The sequence below is a fragment of the Salvelinus alpinus genome, chromosome 18 (genome assembly GCF_045679555.1).
Source record: "Salvelinus alpinus chromosome 18, SLU_Salpinus.1, whole genome shotgun sequence".
NCBI classification, from domain to species: Eukaryota; Metazoa; Chordata; class Actinopteri; order Salmoniformes; family Salmonidae; genus Salvelinus; species Salvelinus alpinus.
Window position 1 is genome coordinate 38,831,478 of NC_092103.1, and position 22,252 is coordinate 38,853,729.

Consider the following 22,252-nt stretch of genomic DNA (forward strand, 5'->3'; position numbering starts at 1 on the left):
AAGTGTCCTAGAATAGTGTTTGAGAATTAAAATAACAAGCAATTAATTATCCATAGCATTTTTAGAAGCATATTTCGTACCTATTCAGTCAAATGCATTGACCAAACATCAACTGCTCGGCATCTGACTGTAAGGCGCTACAGAGGGTAGTGCGAACGGCCCAGTACATCACTGGGGCCAAGCTTCCTGCCATCCAGGACCTATATAGTAGGCATTGTCAGAGGAAAGCCCATAAAATTGTCAGAGACTCCAGTCACCCAAGTTATAGACTATTTTTTTCTGCTACCACACGGCAAGCGGTACCAGAGTGCCAAGTCTAGGACCAAAAGGATCCTCAACAGCTTCTACTCCAAGCCATTAGACTGCTGAACAATTCATAAAAATCGCCACTGAACAATTTGCATTGCCCCCCCCCCCCTCCCCTCTTGTACACTGCTGCTTCTCGATGTTTATTTGTTACCTATGCATAGTCACTTCGCCCCCACCTACATTTGCAGATTACCTCAACTAGCCTGTACCCCTGCACACTGACTCGGTACCGGTGCCCCCTGTATATAGCCTCGTTATTCTTATTGTGTTACTTTTTATTATTACTTTTTATTTTAGCCTACTTGGTAAATACTTTCTTCTTGAACTGCACTGTTGGTTAAGGGCTTGTAAGTAAGCATTTCACGGTAAAGTCTACACTTGTTATATTCGGAGCATATGACAAATAAAGTTTGATTTGAACTTGTTAATAACATCATCTTGCTCAAATCTCTCCACCCAGGTTTGCTGCCAAGCTGATCGCTGGCGTTTTGGACTTCAAGACAATGATTGACAAGTGAGTGCCAGTGCTCCTCGTCTTGTCTTAACGACACGATTTAATCAGAGAGCAAAATTCAATGCAAGGAAAGAACCATGTCAAATTGACTCAGATTGTACCAGAATCTGATTTCCTGCCCCTAATCCTGCTAACCCTGATTATATATAGGAACTATTTTATTTATACATACATACATACAGTACCAGTCAAAAGTTTGGAAAACTTTATTTGTACTATTTTCTACATTGTAGAATAATAGTGAAGACATTAAACTATGAAAAAACATATGGAATCATGTAGTAACCAAAAAAGTGTTAAACAAATCAAAATATTGTATTTGAGATTCTTCAAAGTAGCCACCCTTTGCCTTGATGACAGCTTTGCACACTCTTGGCATTCTCTCAACCAGCTTCACCTGGAATGCTTTTCCAATCATCTTGAAGGAGTTCCAACATATACTGTGCACTTGTTGGCTGCTTTTCCTTCGCTCTGCGGTCCAACTCATCCCAAACCATCTCAATTGGGTTGAGGTCGGGTGATTGTGGAGGCCAGCACTCCATCACGCTCCTTCTTTCTCAAATAACCCTTACACAACCAGGAGGTGTGTTGGGCCATTGTCCTGTTGAAAAATAAATGATAGTCCCACTAAGCGCAAACCATGCTTCATGGTGGGAACCATACATGCAGAGATCATCCATTCACCTACTCTGCGTCTCACAAAGACACTGCGTTGGAACCAAAAATTAAACATTTGGACTCACCATACCAAAATACAGATTTCCACTGGTCTAATGTACATTGCTTGTGTTTCTTGGCCCGAGCAAGTCTCTTATTGGTGTCCTTTAGTAGTGGTTTCTTTGCAGCAATTCAACCATGAAGGCCTGATTCACACAGTGTCCTCTGAACAGTTGATATTGAGATGTGTCTGTTACTTGAACTCTGAAGCATTTATTTGGGCTGCAATTTTTGAGGCTGGAAACTTTAATGAACTTATCCTCTGCAGCAGAGGTAACTCTGGGTCTTCCTTTCCTGTGGCGGTAACTCTGGGTCTTCCTTTCCTGTGGCGGTCCTCATGAGAGCTAGTTTCATCATAGCGCTTGATGGTTTTTGTAACTGCATTTGAAGAAACTTTCAAAGTTCTTGACATTTTCCGGATTGACTGACCTTCATGTCTTAAAGTAATGATGGACTGTCATTTTTCTTTGCTTAATTGAGCTGTTCTAATATGGACTTGGTATTTTACCAAATAGGGCTATCTTCTGTATACCACCCCTACCTTGTCACAACACAAGTGATTGGCTCGAACGCATTAAGAAGGAAAGAAATTACACAAATTAACTGTTTAACAAGACACACCTGTTAATTGAAGTGCATTCCAGGTGACTACCTCATGAAGCTGGTTGAGAGAATGTGCAAGAGTTTGCAAAGCTGTCATCAAGGCAAAGGGTGGCTACTTTGAAGAATCTCTCAAATATAAAATATATTTTGATTTGTTTAACACTTTTTTGGGTTACATGATTCCATATGTTATTTCATAGTTTTGATGTCCACACTGTTATTCTACAATGTAGAAAATACTAAAGTTTTTAAAAATCACTGGAATGAGTAGGTGTGTCCAAACTTTTGACTGGTACTGTATATACAGTGCCTTCGGAAAGTATTCAGAACCTTTGTATTTTCCGCATTTTGTTACGTAGCAACCTTATTCTAAAATGTATTTAAATGTTTTTTTCCCCCTGATCAATCTACACACAATAATCCATAATAACAAAGTAAAAACAGGTTTTTAGAAATGTTTGCTAATTTATATAAAAAAATATAAAATTTATATAAGTATTCAGGCCCTGAAAGCATCTTTTGTCAGCGACAACAGCATTGTGTCATCTTGGGTATGAGACTACAAGCTTGGCAAACCTGTATTTGGGGACTTTCTCACATTCTTCTCTGCAGATCCTCTCAAGCTCTGTCAGGTTGGATGAAGAGTGTCGATGTTTTCAGGTCTCCAGAGATGTTCGATCGGGTTTAAGTCCGGGCTCTGGCTGGGCCACTCAAGCACATTCAGAGACTTGTCCCGAAGCCACTCCTGCATTGTCTTGGCTGTATGCTAGGGGTCGTTGTCCTGTTGGAAGGTGAACCTTCGCCCCAGTGTGAGGTCCTGAGCGCTCTGGAGCAGGTTTTAATCAAGGATCTCTCTGTACTTTGCTCCATTCATCTTTCCCTTGATCCTGACTAGTCTCCCAGTCCCTGCCGCTGAAAAACATCTCTACAGCATGATGCTGCCACCACCATGCTTCACCGTAGGGATGGTGCCAGGTTTCTGCTAGATGTGACGCTTGGCATTCATGCCAAAGAGTTAAATCTTGGTTTCATCAGACCAGAGAATCTTGTTTCTCATGGCCTGAGAGGCTTTGGGTGCATTTTGGCAAACTCCATGCGGGAGTGGCTTCTGTATGGCCACTCTAGCATAAAGGCCTGATTGGTGGAGTGCTGTAGAGATGGTTGTCCCATCTCCACAGAGGAACTCTAGAGCTCTGTCAGTGGCCATCGGGTTCTTGGTCACCTCCCTGACCAAGGCCCTTCTCCCCTGATTGCTCAGTTTGGCCGGGCAGCCAGCTCTAGGAAGAGTCTTGGTGGTTCCAAACTTCTTCCATTTTAAGAATGATGGAGGGCACTGTGTTCTTGGGGACCTTCAATGCTGCAGAAGTGTTTTGGTACCCTTTCCCAGATCTGTGCCTCGACACAATCCTGTCATTGAGCTCTACGGACAATTCTTTAGACCTCATGGCTTGGTTTTTGTTGTGACGTGCACTGTCAACTGTGGGACTTTTTCTTGACAGTTGTGTGTGCCCTTCCAAATCATGTCCAATCAATTGAATTTACCATAGGTGGACTCCAGTCAAGTTGTAGAAACATCTCAAGGATGATCAATGGAACCAGGATGCACCTGAGTTCAATTTCGAGTCTCATAGCAAAGGGTCTGAATACTTTTGTAAATAAGGTATTTCTGTTTTCTATTTGAATACATTTGGTAAAATTTCAAAACTATTTTCACTTTGCCATTATGGAGTATTGTGTGTAGATTGCTGAGGATTTTCTTTTTTTAAATATATTTTAGAATAAGCCTGCAGCGTAACATTTTGAAAAAGTAAAGGGGTTTGAATACTTTCCGAAGGCACGGTATGTAAGGCATGACAGCAATCTAAGCTTTGGTTTTATTTAGCTGGTCACTGTTTCAAATGCTTACTTAACATTTCTGGCTCAATTAAGTTACTTGTATATGATTTGGACATGGATTACAAAAATTTTTAAAAATAAATACCATTAACTTGCATTGAAGTTCTGCCACAAATGCTAAGAAGTTAGTGTTTGAAATTTAGCATTGATAGTGCCTATACGCTGACAATGCAAAACATTATGAACCCCTCTTCCCATGACATAGCTTTCACCTGGTCAGTCTATGATCCCTTATTGATGTCACTTGTTAAATCCACTTCAATCAGTGTAGATGAAGGGGGGGGGGGACAAGTTAAATAAATAAAAAAGTAAGCCTTGAGACAATGGAGACATGGATTGTGTATGCGTGCCATTCAGAGGGTGAATGAGCAAGACAAAAGATTGAACTGCCTCTGAATGGGGTATGGTAGTAGGTGCCAGGCTCACCAGTTTGTGTCGAGCTGCAATGCTGCTGGGTTTTTCACAGTTTCCTGTGTGTATAAATTCTGGTCCACCACCCAAAGGACATCCAGCCAACTTAACATAACTGTGGGAAGCATTGGAGTCAACATGGGCCTGCATCGCTGTGGAACGCTTTTGACCCAACGAATTGCCCCAACGAATTGAAGCTGTTCTGAGAGCAAAAGGGGGTGCAACTCGAAATTAGGATAGTGTTCTTAATGTTTTGAACTAGAGGTCGACTGATTAATCGGATATAGCCAAATATATTATACAGATATATATAATAAAAATGATCTGATTCAGCCTCACTGTTTTATAATATACACTGAGTGTTCAAAATAGAGGTCGACTGATTATGATTTTTCAAACGCCGAAACCGATTGGAGGACCAAAAAAAGCAGATAACGATTAATCGGACGATTTTTATATTTATATATATAATTAGAACGTATATTTGTAATAATGACAATTACAACAATACTGATTGAACACTTTTATTTTAACTTAATATAATACATCAATAAAATCAATTTAGTCTCAAATAAACAGCGCACACACACTTGAGATATGTCTGGTTGGCAGCAGACGGCTTTATCTAGCTTTACTTAGAGATCACAGTTTAATCACTGTTAAAGCTGCAATATGTAACTTTTTGGGCGACCTAAGAAAAACAATCACATTGACAGGTCTCTAACTCACATTTCTATCTCATTGACAGCAAGTCTTAGAAGCAGTAGATCTGTTCCATGTGCTCTATTTCTATGCTTCCTATTTTAAATATTTTACTTTGGGTTTTGTACACCAGCTGAAAATACAATAACAAAAATATATTTCACAGCGGTTTAGATGGTACAATGATTCTCTATACTATACTTGCTTGTTTTGTCACATAAACTGAAATTAGGTGAACTATTCAAATTTTAGCAACCAGGAAATGGCGGAGCGATTCCTGCATAGTTAATCTTTAAGTTTATTGCCACAAGTTGACATCAGTTGTCGTTACCGTTTGTCATAATTATGGAATCATTATGTAAGCCTTATGACTGAATGTTCAAGAAAACTTCTCTCTTAATAGTTGAAGAACTTCAATGAGTCCGTAAATGTATGTTTGACCATCCACCTCTCATTGCTCGGTCCACAGTGAGACGTTACCAGTGGAGTACCTGGGTGGGAAGCAGTTGTGTATGAACCAGTACTATCAGGTCCTGTCCTCATGTCGCGTCCCCGGCCTGAAGAGGGACTCGGTCAACCACGCCCATCGCTCCAGGCCTCCCACTCACATCACTGTGGTGCACAACTTCCAGGTAAACCAAGAAAGACCTATGGAATTTAGTGTAGTCCAAAGGTGTTTATTTCACGCTTTGTCAAGGTGTCATTACAAAGAAAATAATTCATCTGCACACTCTTTAACTCCGATGCAGTTGATTGTTTAGACATCACAGCTACTGTACACCTTGCCAAATCAGTGGGGTGGTTATTATTGTACGCTACAGGAAACATGCATCTGAAAACTGAGCATTTTTTTATTGTACAAGGCCAAGTAGTCTCACCCTGTTTCAGACCGTTTGGCTCATGACCCAGGTTGAGCATTTTCTTCTGTCTACAAGTTAATTGTGAATACATACTTTGTCTCGCTCTCTCTCCTGTCTCTCCTCCATCAGTTCTTTGTCCTGGACGTGTACAACAGTGATGGCACCCCGCTGACGGTAGACCAGTTGTACATGCAACTGGAGAAGATTTGGAGCTCGTCCCTGCAGACCAACAAGGAGCCCATCGGCATCCTCACCTCTAACCAACGCAACAGCTGGGGCAAGGCCTACAACAACCTCATCAAGGGTGAGAAAACAAGTAGATGAGGTGGTGCAAATGCAGCTGTTAGTTTTTACTCAGTTTGTCAGCACCTAATGGACAACTAAGACAAGCTCAAACCAAGTTTATTCACCCAATGGGTCAGACAGCTGAACAGACAAAGACTTATTTACACAAGCACTGGTATTTAAACCTTCCTCCTATGCTGAGTCTCCTCCTTACACATCTGGACAGCCAATACACCTCTGTTGCTAGACAGGACTTTAGTGAGATCTGTTCTTCATTCGACGTGACCTCGGCCCATATTCCTCAATCCTCCCCAACTCACGGCTTTCCTGTTGACTTGTACCAGACTGTGGCCCGTTCCCCTTTCCATAGGATATCTGATGTCTAACATGATCATGTTCTGACAGAATGTAAACATTCTACATTCCCCTCTCTCCCTCAGTGACATGAATAAGGATATTTACATTTTTCAAGTTTAGAAGTCAGAACCCATCACAGGGAAAGGGGCTGTCTCAATATAGTGGTTTCCTCTCTTTGAATCCATTCACTTCAACTGTGCTGATGTGGAAGAACTGGGTCAGAGGTGAGAAGTGGTTTAGAACTGGAGTCAAATTAGATTAGAACTGTGTTTACAACTGGGTTTGGGTAAGTGTGAATAACAAGTAGGTTGGTGTCGTCCTTTTCTCCACTTAGATAAGACGAACAAAGACTCTGTGCGGGCCATCCAGAAGAGCATCTTCACAGTGTGTCTGGATGCTCCCATGCCCTGCGTCTCAGACGAGCTGTACCGCAGCCGAGCTGCTGTCCAGATGCTCCACGGTGGGGGCAGTCGCTGGAACAGTGGCAACCGCTGGTTCGACAAGACTTTGCAGGTGACGCTACACACACACTCACCGATGCTCCACGGTGGGGGCAGTCGCTGGAACAGTGGCAACACGCACATTAACTCACACAGAATACACACACACACACAAACACACTGTATGTATCTTCCCCTTCTTGAAGTAGAAAATAGTAAAAAAAATAAAGAAAAACCCTGGAATGAGTAGGTGTATCCAAACTTTTGACTGGTACTGCATTTTATTTTTTAAACACTGAACTTATTTGACTGAAATCACTGAGTCTGTGTTGTCAAGTGTTCCTGACTTTCCCGTTTCCAGTTTATCATTGGAGAGGACGGGTCATGTGGTCTGATGTATGAGCACGCCCCTGCTGAAGGCCCGCCTATCGTGTCCTTGATTGACCACGTCGTCGAGTACACGTAAGTACACCACTGTTGGGTTATCTCATTCATTTACAAAACACGGTCTCTTCAATCACTCGCTCATCCCTGTCGTGCTGGCTTTGTGTAGAGATCTTCTTCTGTCAATCTTTGGCCAACTCTACTTCAGACATGTAAAATAATTTATTGACGTCAATGGAAGATTTGTGGGAAATGTTGATCTGCGCCATCGTGTCTGCAGGTCTAATTCCCTTAACAAGTACCATGACCTGAGGGTTTTCTGTCATGTTTGTGATCTACCAGGAAGAAGTCTGAGATGGTGCGTACCCCCATGGTCCCCCTGCCGATGCCTCAGAAACTACGCTTTAACATCACGCCAGAGATCAAGAAGGACATCGAGAAGGCCAAGCAGAACATGAACATGTGAGAGTGTAGATACAGTTGAAGTCGGAAGTTTACATACACCTTAGCCAAATACATTTAAACTCAGTTTTTCACAATTCCTGACATTTAATCAGACTAAAAATTCCCTCTCTTAGGTCAGTTAGTATCACCACTTTATTTTAAGAATGTGAAATGTCAGAATAATAGTAGTGATTTATTTCAGCATTTATTTCTTTCATCACATTCCTAGTGGGTCAGAAGTTTACATACACTCAATTAGTATTTGGTAGCATTGCCTTTTAAATTGTTTAACTTGGGTCAAACGTTTTTGATAGCCTTCCACAAGCTTCCCACAATAAGTTGGTTGAATTTTGGCCCATTCCTCCTGACAGAGCTGCTGTAACTGAGTCAGGTTTGTAGGCCTCCTTGCTCGAACAACGCTTTTTCAGTTCTGCCCACAAATGTTCTATAGGATTGAGGTCAGGGCTTTGTGATGGCCACTCCAATACCCTGACTTTGTTGTCCTTAAGCATTTTGCCACAACTTTGGATGTATGCTTGGGGTCATTGTCCATTTGAAAGACCCATTTGCGACCAAGCTTTAACTTCCTGACTGATGTCTTGAGATGTTTAGTCAATATATCCACATAATTTTCCTACCTCATGATGCCATCTTTTTTGTGAAGTGCACCAGATCTTCCTGCAGCAAAGCACCCCCACAACATGATGCTGCCACCCCAGTGCTTCACGGTTGGGATGGTCTTCGGCTTGCAAGCATCCCCCTTTCTCCTCCAAACATAACGATGGTCATTATGGCCAAACAGTTCTATTTTTGTTTCATCAGACCAGAGAACATTTTCCCAAAAAGTACGATCTTTGTCCCCATGTGCAGTTGCAAACTGTAGTCTGGCTTTTTTTTTATGGCGGTTTTGGAGCAGTGGCCTCTTCCTTGCCGAGCGGCCTTTCAGGTTATGTCGATATTGGACTCGTTTTACTGTGGATATAGATACTTTTTGTACATGTTTCCTCCAGAATCTTCACAAGGTCCTTTGCTGTTGTTCTGGGATTGATTTGCACTTTTTGCACCAAAATACATTCATCTCTAGGAGACAGAACGCATCTCCTTCCTGAGCGGTATGACAGCTGCGTGGTCCCATGGTGTTTATACTTGCGTACTATTGTTTGTACAGATGAACGTGGTACCTTCAGGCGTTTGGAAATTGCTCCCAAGGATGAGCCAGACTTGTGGAGGTCTACAATTTTTTTTACTGAGGTCTTGGCTGATTTCTTTAGATTTTTTCTGATGTCAAGCAAAGAAGCACATAATGTTCTGCAATTTTCCGAGCTGTTAAAAGGCACAGTCAACTTAGTGTATGTGAACTTCTGACCCACTGGAATTGTGATGCTGTGAATTATAAGTGAAATAATCTGTCTGTAAATAATTGTTGGGAAAATTACTTGTGTCATGCACAAAGTAGATGTACTAACCGACTTGCCAAAACTAGTTTGTTAACAAGAAATTTGTGGAGTGGTTGAAAAACGAGTTTTCATGACTCCAACCTCAGTGTATGTACACTTCCGACTTCAACTGTATATACAGTACATAGAAAGGTGTGTTCTATGTGTGAGAGCTAGCTACATGCTACATACCAGAGGATGCTGGTGGGGGGAGATATAGGAGGATGGGGGCTCACAGTAATGGCTCACTGTAATCAAACATATGGAAACCGCACGTTTGACTCTGTTCCATTAATACCATTCTAGCCATTACAAGGAGCCCATCCTTCTATAGCTCCACCCACCAGCCTCCTCTGCTACATACATGCTTTGGTCCTGGAGGGCTACAGGGGGTCCCGACTTTTTTTCTAGCCCAGCGCTAACACACCTGAATCAGCCAGTCTTATTTTCCAGACCTTAGTTAAATATTATACAGGCCTATGGATATATTTCAGAAAAATAGTTTGGATGTATTCAATTATGAATTAATATATTTGTATAGGCCTTCTCTGTAATATTCTGCGTTGTGACATCTACCCCCCAGAATGGTTCATGACCTGGATGTCAAAGTCATTGTTTTCTCCCACTTTGGCAAGAACGTCCCCAAGACCCACAAGATGAGCCCCGATGCCTTCATCCAGATGGGACTACAGCTGGCCTACTACAGGTGAGGATACGCACTATGCTAATTATGTTTCCGTTCTTATTTCAGTTACACTGCAAATAGTCTCCTGTAGCCACACCTCCAAAACCACATTGTCACGCCTCCCTTCGACTTTTAGAGAATTGTGTCTTAGTCAAAATGGTTTGAATGGAACTCTTGTTTTATTGGATGTTACATTTCAAGAACCCTCTCCCACATGCCGTTGGTGCTCACTGCTGGTGCTACGTGTTATGTTATCATCACTGTTTTTAGACTGGGTAGGACACATTTTGCGGAGTTGTTCAGTATGCTAGTTTACAACAGTGCAGGAAATGGAAGAAACCCTGGAGGAAAAGCTGAATTGTGTTTTGCCAAAAGTGTGTTCTACACACACAATCAACATTGATCAACATATTTTGTGATTTAATCAGTGATTTCCCGGCCATCCTCACACACTGTTGCACATACGACGCTAATCTAGTAAGCACCTTTGATTTACAGCAGGTTCCCACCCCTATTTAGCTAACTTTCTACCATGAACTTCCCCAGGCTTCACATTTAGTGAATCCTGGTTTTCAACAAGGATACACTGGTTTTCAACAAGGATACAAGACCTATGTCATGACTGCATTGTTTAATAAAAATATGAGCTGGCGCACACCCAGAAAAATAATTTTGTGTGGAGGTGCTGACTAACGGCGAATAAACTATAGAAATAGAGTCGCACACTCTATATAAACTCCCAGTAATTTATTGGGTAAATCACAAACGTTTCGGCATCACTGTGCCTTCTTCAGGGTAATGTCATGAATACTTGAACCAGGTTATGACGACAAACAGTGCAACCAATGACAATAGTGAGGGGTGTGTCATAATGAGTTAATTAGAATGTTAATTAGAATGAATTGCGTGAAACTGTTAAACAATAGTTTGTGCAATATTAAATATATTAGGCTATTGTTATCATATGGAAACATAATTGAGTATGGTACATAATATTAGCATCAACATACATTATTGTTTAATTAAATTTCCTATATCATTTATATTTGTTTACATGTAATCTTTTGGTTCAACCGTAATGCATAATAAGCATCATCAACAGGGGGAACATTTTAGGTTTATGCTAATAAGCTGTAGAAAGAATACATCAATTTCTAAGACTTGCTCATAAAATAGAGAATTGTTCATAAGAAAGGCCTGAGATCAAATGTCAATATTCAGACCACTAGATGGCAATGTTATTAGATAGGATATCCAGTAAGCCTCCTTTTGTAGTAGTAGGATCTCGATGTTACCTCCTCTCCTTAGTAGAGCAACATGCTCAATGCCTGTGTACTTGAGGGAGGAGATGGGATGGTTAGCTTCAACACAGTGAGCTGCTACTGGATAGTCAATGTTCTTACACCTGATTGAGCAGTGGGGTTCAGCTATGCATTGTTTTTTAATTGTCTTTTTGTTTGTCCTACGTAGGCTTTTCATGTGATGAGATAGATTACTCCCTTGGTCTTGCATGAGATGATACCCCTTTAATTATTTGTTATTCTTATTTATTTTTTAATTTTTTTTAAACTGCATTGTTGGTTAAGGGCTTGTAAGTAAGCATTTCACTAAGGTCTACACCTGTTGTATTTGGCGCATGTGACAAATAACATTTGATTTAACAGGGATTTTTTAGGCCTGCATTGTTTGGCAATGACCAGTTGAGGGCACCAGAGAGCAAAATATTTTCTAACCTAACTCCTACCAGCCTTAAACTGTACCAATGCAATATAACTGGGATCTCTTTCTCTCAGGATGTATCAGCGGTGCTGTGCCACCTATGAGAGCGCGTCTCTGCGTATGTTCAAGCTGGGTCGCACCGACACCATCCGCTCCTGCTCCATCGACTCTGCTAATTTCGTCAAGGCCATGGACGACCCAGCCAAACAGAATATAGAAAAAGTGACCCTACTGGAGAAGGCTGTGAAAGCCCACCGGGCATACACTGACATGGTGAGTGAGTGCTGCACAGTCTAATAGAAAGGATAGATACCCACACAACAGGCTTGGGGTCAATTCCATTTCGATTCCGGTCTGACTGACAAACAAAAACTCACGGACGACTAATAAAGCTCAAACCAAGTTTATTCACCCACTGGGTCACACAGCTGCATAAGACAATGACATGTTTACACAAGTACATATGTATACCCTCTACTGGGCGGAGTCAACTCCTTGCACATCTATCAAATCAAAGTTTATTTGTCACGTGCACCGAATACAACAGGTGTAGACCTTACAGTGAAATGCTTACCTACAGGCTCTAACCAACAGTGCAAAAAAGGTATTAAGTGAACAATAGGTAAGTAAAGAAATAAAAACAACAGTAAAAAGACAGTGAAAAATAACAGTAGCGAGGCTATATACAGGCACCGGTTAGTCGGGCTGATTGAGGTAGTATGTACATGAAGGTATGGTTAAAGTGACTATGCATATATGATAAACAGAGAGTAGCAGTAGCGTAAAAGAGGGGTTGGCGGGTGGTGGGTGGCGGGACACAATGCAGATAGACCGGTTAGCCAATGTGCGGGGGCACTGGTTGGTCGAGCCAATTGAGGTAGGTATGTACATGAATGTATAGTTAAAGTGACTATGCATATATGATAAACAGAGAGTAGCAGCAGTGTAAAAGAGGGGTTGGGGGGGGCACACAATGCAAATAGTCAGGGTAGCCATTTGATTACCTGTTCAGGAGTCTTATGGCATGGGGGTAAAAACTGTTGAGAAGCCTTTTTGTCCTAGACTTGGCACTCCGGTACCGCTTGCCATGCGGTAGTAGAGAGAACAGTCTATGACTGGGGTGGCTGGGGTCTTTGACATTTTTTAGGACCTTCCTCTGACACCGCCTGGTGTAGAGGTCCTGGATGGCAGGCAGCTTAGTCCCAGTGATGTACTGGGCCGTACACACCACCATCTGTAGTGCCTTGCGGTCGGAGGCCGAGCAATTTCCGTACCAGGCAGTGATGCAACCCATCAGGATGCTCTCGATGTTGCAGCTGTAGAACCTTTTGAGGATCTGAGGACCCATGCCAAACCTTTTTAGTTTCCTGGGGGGGGAATAGGCTTTGTCGTGCCCTCTTCACGACTGTCTTGGTGTGTTTGGACCATTCTAGTTTTGTTGTTGATGTGGACACCAAGGAACTTGAAGCTCTCAACCTGCTCCACTACAGCCCTGTCGTTGAGAATGGGGGCGTGCTCAGTCCTCCTTCGTCTGTAGTCCACAATCATCTCCTTAGTCTTGGTTACGTTGAGGGATAGGTTGTTATTCTGGCACCACCGGCCAGGTCTCTGACCTCCTCCCTATAGGCTGTCTCGTTGTTGTCGGTTATCACGCCTACCACTGTTGTGTCATCTGCAAACTTAATGATGGTGTTGGAATTGTGCCTGGCCATGCAGTCGTGGGATTAACAGGAAGTACAGGAGGGGACTGAGCACGCACCCCTGTGGAGCTCCAGGGTTGAGGATCAGTGGTGCCTCTCCTCGGTGTAGTCATTGCCCTGCCTCCTATGTGTGTATGTCATAGGACTGTTCCTTCTCCCTGCATCTGACCTGACCTCGGCCCACATTCCTCACTCCTGCCTAATCCACGGCTGTCCTACCTTATCTGTTGACTGAAACCAGACCGTTGCCCTTCTCTCCATAGGATACATGAGATTTAACCATAACATGTTCTGACAGAATGGAAACTTTCTCACTCAGTAGATTTCGATCTACTCAGTAGATATTACAAGTTAGAAGTTTGAATCCAACAAGTCAATTCAGAAATTAAACCATATTCCAAATGTTCCTAATTGAAAAGCACTGAGGAGAATTGTAATGGAATTGATCCCAACCCTATGGCACCCTATTTACTCAACCTTCATCAGTGACAGAGTACTGCACTCACTAGTGCTGAGCGATTAACCGATAGTTAGTTACTGTAGTTAGTTTTAGTTTTTTTAAACATCTAATTGACAAACGTCGGTTTAATAAATATATATATTTTTTTTTTTTGTGAGCTCAATGCGCACATTGCACGGTAGTTTCTCTAGAGATAAATAAGATTGAGCCCGAACTGTGCAATGTAGTAGGGAGGCCAATATTCCACATAGTTTAGCACAGAAAACATGGTAATTAACTACAATGACCATAATCCATTGCGTGCCCACCTACTCATCCGGTCTGTGTGGAGATTACTATACCTCAGTAGTGTGGAGCAGACACAGAGAACGTGTGATCGAGAGGTATAGAAAGCAGCTACTTCGAGGTATCTCTTCCTGAAAATACGTGATCTAAGTGATTGATAGTTAGTATTTACTTTGAAGAACTACTAAAATAGTGATGTTGTCAGACAGCGTAGGCAGCAGCTCTATAGAGATGAGATGATGACTGAATGAAATAATAAAGTAATCAAATTAAACCAATGTAATATACGCAACTACTTTAATAGGATGTTTCAATGTGAATAAATTATGGTTAATAAGGGATTAGCAGTAATGGACAGTCACTACCATTTTATTAATTGTTTTATTCTGTGTTACAGCATTCAATCCGCATAGTACATTTAATGTAAAAAATATATATATATATTAAATTACGAATCGAAATTAAAAAATTTGCTAATTTTTTAAAGAACCAAACCAACCTCAAAAATCACTATTCACTGAACACTAGCAGTCCCTTATAATAAAATACATTAAAAGGTTTGAAGTGCACAAGTCAAGTGTGTTTGCCCAGTGTGTTTGGATCAATGATATAGCCTAAACACATCGTCAATGTGTATGAATATTATATATAAATATGTATGTCTATGGTTTGGCTGTGTCCAGGCGATCCATGGCCAGGCCATAGACCGACACCTTCTGGGGCTGAAGCTGCAGGCCATCGAAGACCTGACCTCCATGCCTGAGATCTTCATGGACACCTCGTACGCTGTGGCCAACCACTACAACCTTTCCACTAGCCAGGTAAATAGCTATCTTATGGGACTTTTCATTGTCGCTCATTGTTGTTTTCCGATCTGGCAACACAATATGGTGGCTGAACAACCATATGACAATGCAGTGCAGTGTTTTTTTATTAAACCATTTTGGTTGAATTACTGCTAGTCTGACGTAATTGGTTGATAAAACACTGTGCCGTAGTACTGAAGTACTCTTTCCTTGCGTGTCTGTCTGCCCTGCACGATTGGGACAGGTGTAGCCAAGCTTAACAATTAGCTATTGAACTAATGTTGTCAGTGGCCGACACTTAGGGTCAGCCAAGTGTCATCTTGGTTTGCTCATTTTTATACCTACACCAGCAAGCTTAGATCCCTATGTAGCTAACTTCTAATGACTATCTACTGAATCTACTTAGGGGGTCTAGCTACTTAGGCTACTTAGAGGGTCTAGCTACTGAGGCTACTTAGGGGGTCTAGCTACTGAGGCTACTTAGGGGGTCTAGCTACTGAGGCTACTTAGGGGGTCTAGCTACTGAGGCTACTTAGGGGGTCTAGCTACTGAGGCTACTTAGGGGGTCTAGCTACTGCTCATACCGTAAGAAGTAAGCTTGCCCGCTCCCCCCTTCTTTCTCCTCCCCCAAAGGTGCCAGCCAAGACGGACTGTGTGATGTGCTTCGGACCCGTGGCACCCGACGGCTATGGCGTGTGCTACAACCCCATGGCAGAACACATCAACTTTGCCGTGTCGGCATTCAACAGCTGCAATGAGACCAATGCAGCCCACATGGCCGAGAGGCTGGAGCAGGCCTTGCTGGACATGAGGATGCTGCTGGAGAGCACCCCCAAGGCCAAGCTGTGAGAGGCAAACCGAGATAGACCTAGTTCAGGGTCAGACTAGGCTTGGCTGAACACTGCTTCAGACTTAGGCCCACACAGACTGTCTGATACAAGACAACTTCAGATGGTCCGAGGCCTATGCCACCATTGACCGCTCGCCTCAGACCTGGTTCAGAGCCCGGCCAGGCCACCACAAACTGATACAAGATCGATTAATACCGCTTCAGACCAGATTCAGGTGTTTTAGCTAGTACATGGTTGCCATCATTACGGTTGCGGTTTGGTGTACAACATCAGTTTGATGGCGTGTTGTTTATATGATAGATTGAAAGATTTGACTGTAATATTAAGACTATTAAATTCACGTTCATTGTTCATCAAAAAAATTATTCAGGTTTACTTGTACAGATCGAATCATATTCTTTGTATTGCAATCATAATTGTGGATGAGCCAGTGGCAAAACAATAGCCTGGTCCCAGATTTATTTCTGCACAAGACCATAGGTGTTGGCAAGACGGCACAAACAGATCTGGAAACAGGTTAGCAAAATAGAGTTTGAGGAGTGGATCACTAAAAAGAGTGAATCATTATGGCTGTGTTTAAATTGTGTATAATTAAATTAAGAACAGTATGTTTGAGATTGTAGCAAATACAGTGCATGTTATTTGGAAGAGAAAGTGTTTGAGGTGGACACCGGAACTTTGTACCTGCCTTGCCTTCTGGGATTTCCTTTTAAACTTTTTTACACTAATTGTGTAAATACCGGTGTTGGGGAAGCTACTCAAATATAGTTTACCACGCTACCAATTACTTCACACTGGAAGAAGGTAAGCTACACTAAAGTTACCCATAATAAAACTATAGTTACTTTGAAAAAGTAGTTCACTACATCCAAACTACTTTGTGAATAAGTATATGTAAATACTGCAAAATGTAGTTAAATTACTAGTTGAACTATCTGTAGTTCACTACTCCCCAACACTGGTAAATACAGACATTTCAATTTTGAAGGTACTTGTGTGTGTGTCTGGGTTCTGAATGCTGTAAATAGCACTGGTTATGTACTTAATACTGGTGATTAACATTAAACAATTGTTTGTGAAAATCATCCAAGTTTCAAGCCTGGTAAATGTACACTCAAAAATATATATATATATTGTATAATTATATTTTAAAAATGAATTCCAAAAACAAACGTATACAGTGGGGCAAAAAAGTATTTAGTCAGCCACCAATTGTGCAAGTTCTCCCACTTAAAAAGATGAGGGAGGCCTGTAATTTTCATCATAGGTACACTTCAACTATGACAGACAAAATGAGGGGGAAGAATCCAGAAAATCACATTGTAGGATTTTTAATGAATTTATTTGCAAACTATGGTGGAAAATAAGTATTTGGTCAATAACAAAAGTTTCTCAATACTTTGTTATATACCCTTTGTTGGCAATGACAGAGGTCAAACGTTTTCTGTAAGTCTTCACAAGGTTTTCACACACTGTTGCTGGTATTTTGGCCCATTCCTCCATGCAGATCTCCTCTAGAGCAGTGATGTTTTGGGGCTGTTGCTGGGCAACACGGACTTTCAACTCCCTCCAAAGATTTTCTATGGGGTTGAGATCTGGAGACTGGCTAGGCCACTCCAGGACCTTGAAATGCTTCTTACGAAGCCACTCCTTTGTTGCCCGGGCGGTGTGTTTGGGATCATTGTCATGCTGAAAGACCCAGCCACGTTTCATCTTCAATGCCCTTGCTGATGGAAGGAGGTTTTCACTCAAAATCTCACGATACATGGCCCCATTCATTCTTTCCTTTACATGGATCAGTCGTCCTGGTCCCTTTGCAGAAAAACAGCCCCAAAGCATGATGTTTCCACCCCCATGCTTCACAGTAGGTATGGTGTTCTTTGGATGCAACTCAGCATTCTTTGTCCTCCAAACACGACGAGTTGAGTTTTTACCAAAAAGTTATATTTTGGTTTCATCTGACTATATGACATTCTCCCAATCTTCTTCTGGATCATCCAAATGCTCTCTAGCAAACTTCAGACGGGCCTGGACATGTACTGGCTTAAGCAGGGGGACACGTCTGGCACTGCAGGATTTGAGTCCCTGGCGGCGTAGTGTGTTACTGATGGTAGGCTTTGTTACTTTGGTCCCAGCTCTCTGCAGGTCATTCACTAGGTCCCCCCGTGTGGTTCTGGGATTTTTGCTCACCGTTCTTGTGATCATTTTGACCCCACGGGGTGAGATCTTGCGTGGAGCCCCAGATCGAGGGAGATTATCAGTGGTCTTGTATGTCTTCCATTTCCTAATAATTGCTCCCACAGTTGATTTCTTCAAACCAAGCTGCTTACCTATTGCAGATTCAGTCTTCCCAGCCTGGTGCAGGTCTACAATTTTGTTTCTGGTGTCCTGACAGCTCTTTGGTCTTGGCCATAGTGGAGTTTGGAGTGTGACTGTTTGAGGTTGTGGACAGGTGTCTTTTATACTGATAACAAGTTCAAACAGGTGCCATTAATACAGGTAACGAGTGGAGGACAGAGGAGCCTCTTAAAGAAGAAGTTACAGGTCTGTGAGAGCCAGAAATCTTGCTTGTTTGTAGGTGACCAAATACTTATTTTCCACCATAATTTGCAAATAAATTCATTAAAAATCCTACAATGTGATTTTCTGGATTTTTTTTTTCTCATTTTGTCTGTCATAGTTGAAGAATGATGAAAATGACAGGCCTCCCTCATCTTTTTAAGTGGGAGAACTTGCACAATTGGTGGCTGACTAAACTTTTTTGCCCCACTGTATTTCTTACTGAGATTACTGGTCAAATTTGGAGGGGAGGATTTAAACCAATCAAACTTTATCTGAAAGTTTCAGTATTGAGTGAATTAAACATGTTCAATTGCTTTCATTAGCTAATTCCCTCACTTCCATGAGTTTAAGACAAGGGTTAAGCTATCTTAGGGTAAAGGACATTTCCACAAAGAAAACCAATAACTTTATTTTCAAGAATCTTATTTCTTAGGAAGAAACTAAAAATATTTTCAATAACTTTATTGAGGAATAGCAACGTTTCGTACTTTTTCCCTGGGCTCGGATTCACAAAATCTTCTTAAGAAGAAACGTATTCTGAAGGGCCATTTTTCCCCAACTTTATATTGCTACTCAATAAAGTTCTTAAATGTTCTTACAGTGCCTTGCAAAAGTATTCACCCCTCTTGGCATTTTTCATACTTTGCTGCATTACAACCTGTAATTGAAATTGATTTTTATTTGGATTTCATGTAATGGACATACACAAAATAGTCAAAATTGGTGAAGTGAAATGAAAAAAACAACTTGTTTCAAAAGAGTAACAAACAATTCAGGGAAAAGTGATGCGTGCATATGTATTCACCCCCTTTGCAATGAAGCCCCTAAATAAGATCTGGTGCAACCAATTACCTTCAGAAGTCACATAATTAGTTAAATAAAGCCCACCTGTGTGCAACTAAGTGTCACATGAGCTCAGTATATATACACTGGTTCTGAAAGGCCCCAGAGTCTACAACACCACTAAGCAAGGGGCACCACCAAGCAAGCGACACTATGAAGACCAAGGAGCTCTCCAAACAGGTCAGGGACAAAGTTGTTGAGAAGTACAGATCAGGGTTGGGTTATAAAAAATATCTGAAACTTTGAACATCTCACAGAGCACTATTAAATCCATTATTAAAAAATTTAAAGAATATGGCACCACAACGCCCACCAAAACTCACGGACCAGGCAAGGAGGGCATTAATCAGAGGCAACAAGAGACCAAAGATAACCCTGAAGGAGCTGCAAAACTCCACAGCGGAGGTTGGAGTATCTGTCCATAGGACCACTTTTAGCCGTACACTCCATAGAGCTGGGCTTTACTGAAGTGTCCAGAAAAAAGCCATTACTTAAAGAAAAAAAATAAGCGAACACGTTCGGTGTTTGCCAAAAGGCATGTGGGAGACTCCCCAAACATATGGAATAAGGTACTCTGGTTAGATGAGACTAAAATTTAGCTTTTTGGCCATCAAGGAAAACGCTATGTCTGGCGCAAACCCAACACCTCACTTCACCCCGAGAACACCATCCCCACAGTGAAGCATGGTGGTGGCAGCATCATGCTGTGGGTGTGTTTTTCATCAACAGGGACTGGGAAACTGGTCAGAAATGATGGATGGCACTAAATACAGGGAAATTCTTGAGGGAAACCTGTTTCAGTCTTCAAGAGATTTGAGACTGGGACGGAGGTTCACCTTCCAGCAGGACAATGACCCTAAGCATACTGCTAAAGCAACACTCGAGTGGTTTAAGAGGAAACATTTAAATGTCTTGGAATGGCCTAGTCAAAGCCCAGGCCTCAATCCAATTGAGAATCTGTGGTATGACTTAAAGATTGCTGTACACCAGCGGAACCTATCCAACTTGAAGGAGCTGGAGCAGTTTTGCCTTGAAGAATGGACAAAATCCCAGTGGCTAGATTTGCCAAGCTTATAGAGACATATCCCAAGAGACTTGCAGCTGTAATTGCTGCAACAGGTGGCTCTACAAAGTATTGACTTTAGGGGGGGAATAGTTATGCACGCTCAAGTTCTGTTTTCTTGTCTTATTTCTTGTTTGTTTCACAAGAAAATATATTTTGCATCTTCAAGGTGGTAGACATGTTGGGCAAATCAAATGATACAAACCCCCCAAAAATCTATTTTAATTCGAGGTTGTAAGACCACAAAATAGGAAAAATGCCAAGGAGGGTGAATACTTTCGCAAGCCACTGTAAGTTTCTTCCTAAATCCTTGTCTTAAACTCAGGGAAGTGAGACAATAAGATAATGAAAGCAATTGTGGATTTAAATATGTTCAATGTTTTGTCACCAGTAATCTCAGTAAGAAATATACTAACATGATTGACCTTGTGTGCTAGATGGCTATCTAGCTCAGTTGCCTATGGAAAATCATCTTAAGACAGTTAAGAAGTTATTTGAGAAGTTTGTAAGAAAATAATGAATCCTGAAAGAAATGTTTGAGGAATTGCACTTACGAACCACCATATGTTTTCGTATAAGAGGTGTTTTGTGAAACTGGGCCCAGTGGCCATTTCCAAGTAGTAATCCAATAACTTTATTTTCAAGAATCACATTTCTTCTTAACTTTTTTGCTTAAAGAGAAACACAAGGAATAACGTATGAATATTTCCAAGAATCTTCTTGAAGAATATCAAGTTTGCTTAACTTTCTTCACAAGTCTATAGCTAAGAAAAAAATGGCAGTTAAGAAAATTCAAGGTTTTGTGAATCTGGCCCCATATCCTTAGCTCTGACCTGGACCAGAGCTATGGATTTGTCTGGAACAGTTACACAATTTATTTTAAAGGGCGGCTAAGGTTCAGGCTTACCTTCTACTTCCGCCATGTCGTCATTCCCATCATTAGACCCATGACATGAAATGTGGCCATTTGTTACATAATTTGCTAAGCACTAATTCTATGTCTGAACTCTAATTCAAATAGATTATATTTGCTCTTTTTTTCTTAACTTTGTGGGTGGTGATGCCTGTTTGAAACAGTACAGAATGTTTCTGTTTTTCATCGGAAGTAATAGTAGGCTTATTGCTTCATAAAAATGTTTTATTTAACTTAGTGTTTTTCATTACAAAAATAACAAATGTGCTTGAAAAGCCAAACAAGCATCCAATAAAATGACATAATAGTAGTCTATACATACATCAACAGTTTGGGGTCACTGATGAGGGATTTCAGTCACACTCCACACTGCAACATTACAGCATTGCATGTCAATAAATTGAGAGTAAACAGTGATAGTCCCATCAGGCCATTTGAGTTGTTGGAAGTTTGTTTAATAGTCATACTCAAATCAAGCAAGGATCAGACTCTGACCAGCACTTTTTAAAAGTTTGTCTCTTTTGCGTAGCCTACTGTGTTCTCTTGTATGAACCGTGACCTACTTGAAAGATTGTATTGTGAGATAAATCAGTTAGACAGTTTTGATAGTAGCCTACAATACATGACTGTGCACTGCAGTGCAACAAGTAGTCTTGGAAGCACAGGATGTATTCATTACGCTGATTCTGTTTCAAAACATTTAGTCTGCTGCAAAATGTTTTTACCACAGAGACCGTTTACTCCAAACAGAGAATGTTTTGCAACGAAAATGAATGTTTCTATTGGACAAATCCAGGTAGGTCTGTCCCCGTTTTGTTTGCTCTGTTTGGTTCTTAAACGGTAAACTGTTTCCGTTGCAAGACACCCATGGAGTGTATTCATTATGTCTTGCAACATAGTAAACAATGGAGTAAACGTTTGCAACAGATTCTGCGTAATGAATACAACCTGGCTACACTACTACACACTAGCTGACTGATTGATCTACAAATAATAATGATTTATTA

General features: G+C 41.3%; 1 protein-coding gene across 1 annotated transcript in view; it reads left to right on the forward strand.

Annotated features, from left to right (window-relative positions):
- Positions 1 to 16,949, forward strand: part of crata (carnitine O-acetyltransferase a) — a 33,862-nt gene extending 16,913 nt beyond the window's left edge. Inside the window, exons 4-13 of the mRNA XM_071351860.1 lie at positions 770 to 823; positions 5,622 to 5,784; positions 6,142 to 6,316; positions 6,989 to 7,167; positions 7,456 to 7,556; positions 7,821 to 7,940; positions 9,942 to 10,064; positions 11,837 to 12,035; positions 14,891 to 15,028; positions 15,647 to 16,949. Coding sequence (XP_071207961.1) covers positions 770 to 823; positions 5,622 to 5,784; positions 6,142 to 6,316; positions 6,989 to 7,167; positions 7,456 to 7,556; positions 7,821 to 7,940; positions 9,942 to 10,064; positions 11,837 to 12,035; positions 14,891 to 15,028; positions 15,647 to 15,862 — 1,468 coding nt within the window. The 3' untranslated portion in view covers positions 15,863 to 16,949. The remainder of the gene's footprint in view (positions 1 to 769; positions 824 to 5,621; positions 5,785 to 6,141; positions 6,317 to 6,988; positions 7,168 to 7,455; positions 7,557 to 7,820; positions 7,941 to 9,941; positions 10,065 to 11,836; positions 12,036 to 14,890; positions 15,029 to 15,646) is intronic.
- The last annotated feature ends 5,303 nt before the right edge of the window (positions 16,950 to 22,252 follow it).